Below are 4329 nucleotides of genomic sequence, written 5' to 3' on the forward strand. Positions count from 1 at the left end.
CGTCTCCGTCCAGCGGCCCCTTCCAGCCTGCAGGTGAGGGGTGCAGGATAACCCCAGGGGAGGGGAGAGGGGGGTGATGCTTCACTCCCCAGCCCTGTGGCTGTGCAGAGAGCCTCCCACCAGCTGGCCTGGCAAAGCTTTGCTGGTGGGTGTCTCTTTAGCCCCTTGGAGGGAAGGGGAGAAGTCTTATGGGTGCTACCTCCAGGAGGGGAGAATGGGGGTGATGCTTCACTCCCCGGCCCTGTGGCTGTGCAGAGAGCCCCCCGCCAGCTAGCCTGGCAAAGCTTTGCTGGTGAGTGTCTCTTTAGCCCCTTGGGGGGAAGGGGAGAAGTCTTATGGGTGCAACCTCCATGCAGAGAGGGGAGGAGTGACCCAGAGGAGGGTGACAGCCCCTCTCCTCTGCAGGCCGGCTGCATGGGGGTGATGCTTCACTCCCCGGCCCTGTGGCTGTGCAGAGAGCCCCCCGCCAGCTAGCCTGGCAAAGCTTTGCTGGTGAGTGTCTCTTTAGCCCCTTGGGGGGAAGGGGAGAAGTCTTATGGGTGCAACCTCCATGCAGAGAGGGGAGGAGTGACCCAGAGGAGGGTGACAGCCCCTCTCCTCTGCAGGCCGGCTGCTCTGCGAGGAGAAGCAGGTCCAGAGGTCTGGGTGGAGGGAGGAGGGACGGGACACTGCGTGCAGGCATCGTGGGCAGCACCTGCCCCCTCCTCTGTCAGTGGGACTGTCTGCAGCAGGGGTTTAAGGGGTGCTAGTGGAGAGACCTGAGCCCAAACCTGCTAGCCAGGCTCCCCAGAGCTTGCAGGGCTCCCGCCTGCTCTGCCCTCCTCAGCTCTTCCTCCAGCTGTTGGGGTGACTGATGTGTTTCATCTCCTGGGACCCTGGCTGGGGCTGGGGGACAGTGATGCTGCAGGGCCTGGGGAGCAGAGCTGGGTGTATTCAGGGGGGTGAAGCTGCTGGTGTGCACCCCTCGTGTTTGCCAGAGGGCTGGGAGGTGATGGGGGTGGCCTCCAGCTCGGTTCCTAGCCTGTGCCACGGGGGACCTGTGTTGTGACCCTGCTCCTCTTGCCTCACGGGCTGGGCCACGTCCACCACGAGCCTTCCTACGTCTGCTTCCCCTCTGCTTCCTCAGGCACCTCCTGCAGCAGCTTGCAGTGCTCCCAGGACTTCGTGACCTTCCCCAAGCTCGAGCAGGACGACGAGAAGTATCGGAAACCTGTCTCAGCCTCTTCTTCCTCCCACTGCTCCCCGCTGTACGAAGGCCAGAAGGGGGACATCTTTGAGCAGAAGGTGATCTTCTCAGGCTTTGGGTCCATCATGCGCTTCTCCACCTCAGCGGTGAGCCAGCAGAGGGGCCGTGATGCTTCCCCCGTGGACTATAAAGCCTCAAATCCTGTCAGCAGCCCTTTGGTGGGCACCAGCGGGACCGGTGGCCCCGGCAGCAGCCACCAGCGCATGCCCTCCCTCAGCATGGAGGAGGGAGAGGTGCTGAAGGAGAAGAAGCACAAAGGGAGCAAGAAGAACAAGCACGGGCCCGGCAGGCCGAAAGGAGGCAAAAGCAAAGAGATTTTGGGTGCCCAGCTGGCTGGCTCCACGTCCACGTCCTCCTCCCCCTTCTCCGGGGGCTCTCTGGTTAGCTCCAGCGTGGGGAGCTCCTCCCGACCCTTCAGCCACACGGGGACCCTGCCCAGCCTCAGCCTGGAGTCCCCGCTGCTGGGCTCAGGTACGTGCCCCTCGGGGCTCCAGGTGTGCTCCCTTCCCCCCAGCTCTGCTCTTTGGCTGCTGCCTGGACCTGTCTGCACAAGGTCCAGTCCCTTCAGCTCAGCCCCAGGAGCTGGAAAACCCCCACGTCTGGGTCTCCCCTTTCCTTCTTGGCCTTCAGCCTAGAACCTCCTCTGAGCTGGGGGGTATTTCAAACTGTTTTTTTGCTCCAGCTCTGGAAAACCTGAGCGTGTTGGAGCTTAATTTCCACAGAGGAGCATTCAGAGGCCAAACCAGAACCACCACAGTCTGACCCCAAATGAAGGGCTCTGTTGAAGTGGTTCGAGTTTAACCTCTCTTTTAGAAGCAGGACCTCTCATCTTGGTCTTACCACATCCACACAGGGCTGGGTGACTGGCACACCGTTAACCCTGCCAGGGGCTTCCAGCTGCTCCCAGCCTGGCAGGGGTGAGGGTGGGCAGGACGTGGGGCAGGAAGGGGTTAAGGCAGCAGGCAGAGGAGGAGCCTGCTGCTCAGGGCTGAGGTTTGACACTGTTCTGGCAGCAGAACTTGTCATCGGTCTATTGTGGGTTGTTTGCAGATGCTCCAATTTAGGTCAGATTGCAAAGGGGAGGGGGGGGAGATGATTTCGTGGTGTGCTGTGCGCCAGGGAGCCCTGGCCCCTTCCTCTGCCCTGCCCCAGAGAGGAGAGAGCTGCAACAATTGGTGCCACCTCCAGAATCGTCACCCCAGGGCAATTTTTTCTTTGGCCTCCCCTCCACCAGAACAACAAAGGGATGTTTCAAAGAGGAGGAGGCTGCCAGGGCCCGCTGCTCCTTCCCTCATTCTTCTCTTGCGGAGGGATGTTGGCAGAGCTCCGGGGGAGCTGGCTTTGGGCACTGCCTCTGCCCGTGCCTGAGCCAAGGGGACTCACATGGGTGCCCTCCCTCTGCAGCAGCTCTCTCCTCACCCTTTCGGCCTCGTTTTATCTGTCCATGCCCCACCGTGGGCATCGCCGTGGTCCCTGGGCATTGCCATGGCCCCTGGGCATCACCCTAGTCCCTGGGCATCACCGAAGGGGCCAGGTTAGCTCAGCAAGAGTGTGGTCTCTTGACTAGCACAGGCAGGGAGCAGAGACTCTCCGAGTCCACGTCCCCCTTTGGCCACTTTGTGCCTCGGGTGAGTCACTTTGTGCCCTGATTTCTCTGCCAGCTTGTATCGGGGTGCCAGGAGCAAACAGGAGGGGGGCAGTGGCAAGGCTGGGAGAGTTTGTGACCCCTTTTGAGGGAAGGACTATGAGCTGTGACCACCCTCACTGCCTGCCAGGCCACGAGATGCTCAAAGGGCATCTCACACTTGGTCTAGTGGGTCGGTGCCAGGTTCCCTGTCTGAGAGGGAGCCCTGCAGGGAGCCAGCAGCTCCCGGGCTGTGGGGAGGGGACTGGGGCTTCTCTGACACGTCTCCTCCCCTCGCAGGGATCTACACCAGTAACAAGGACCCGATTTCCCACGGGGGCGGGGTGCTCCGAGCTGTCTGCAGCACACCCCTCTCCTCCAGCCTCCTGGCACACCAGGGGACGTCGTCTCTCCCACAGCTCAACCGCTCGCCCTTTGCAAGCACCATCCCCGCCTCCTCCTCCTCCTCGGTCTCCACCACGCAGGTAAGAAGGTCAGGCCCAGGGGAAGGGCTGTGGCTCAGGAGGGAGCTGCACAGAGCAGTGGCCACCACAGCAGGGCCAGTTTGGGGGCTCGGAGGAGTTGCTTTTTCCAGCTGGGAGCAGCAACTCTCCCTTCAGTTTGGAGGGGAGCTGGCGACTGCAACTTCCCTAAGAGCTGGTGGAAAAATCCTTGGTGGTTTTGCATCACAGCCCACGCAGCCTGTTTTGGGGTGGGGGGATGGCAGCCTAAAAGGACACCTTGTTGTCCAGTGACATTAGAGAGTGCTCAGGCTTGGCTGGCAGCGTGGGCTGTGCCCTGTGCTGCCCGTCCCCTGCTGTCCCCAGTGCCAGCCCTGCCTGCACGGAGCAGCACCCCGGGCAGGGGGCTGTGCCTGGGGCAGGAGATGGAGCCTTGGCCCCTGTCAGGAGCTCGCTGGGAGACGTGTTGTACAGGGAGGAGAGAGCTGGTTTTACAGCCTCGGTGTGAACAGGGCTCACTCGGAGCTCTTGGCTCTGAGATGGGGCTGGGAAGATTTCAACTGTCTAGCGAGGCTTCCAAGGAGATATTTTTAACACTCCCTCTCACGAGCGAGCTGGGTTCAGGAGTCAGGGGGAGCTGGAGTAATGAAGTTCTTTTCCTCTGGTGTTTTTGAGCAGCCATTTCTCTCTCTCTCTCTCTCTCCCCCTCCTTGTTTTGCCGTGTAGGTGTTCTCACTGGCAGGTTCAACATTCAGCCTCCCTTCCTCACATATTTTTGGAAGCCCCCTCACATCTGGGCTATCCATCAACCCGCTCTTAAATCAGTCGGAGAGCAGCCGGGCAGGTACGTGAACCAGCAGGTATGTGAGCTTGGACTTCCCAAGGGCTCTCCCTGGAAGAGTGGAGAACTGCAGCCGTGGCTCTCCAGCTGCCCTCCCCGCTTGCCCCCATCCCCTAGCCCTGGGCTAGGAGAGCAGGACCCCCAGCACGGGGGGGGG

At 61.3% G+C, this 4329-nt stretch overlaps 1 protein-coding gene across 1 annotated transcript in view; it reads left to right on the forward strand.

Moving 5' to 3' along the window:
• LOC103768256 (protein AF-17-like) overlaps positions 1–4175 on the forward strand; it is a gene marked incomplete at both ends in the record, with an annotated part of 12220 nt that extends 8045 nt beyond the window's left edge. Inside the window, 3 exons of the mRNA XM_008935398.1 lie at positions 1127–1717; positions 3171–3355; positions 4058–4175. Of these exons, the coding sequence (XP_008933646.1) occupies positions 1127–1717; positions 3171–3355; positions 4058–4175 (894 nt within the window). The remainder of the gene's footprint in view (positions 1–1126; positions 1718–3170; positions 3356–4057) is intronic.
• Positions 4176–4329: the final 154 nt, after the last annotated feature.

Source organism: Merops nubicus, unplaced genomic scaffold (genome assembly GCF_000691845.1).
Source record: "Merops nubicus isolate BGI_N331 unplaced genomic scaffold, ASM69184v1 scaffold25702, whole genome shotgun sequence".
In the NCBI taxonomy this organism is placed as follows: Eukaryota; Metazoa; Chordata; class Aves; order Coraciiformes; family Meropidae; genus Merops; species Merops nubicus.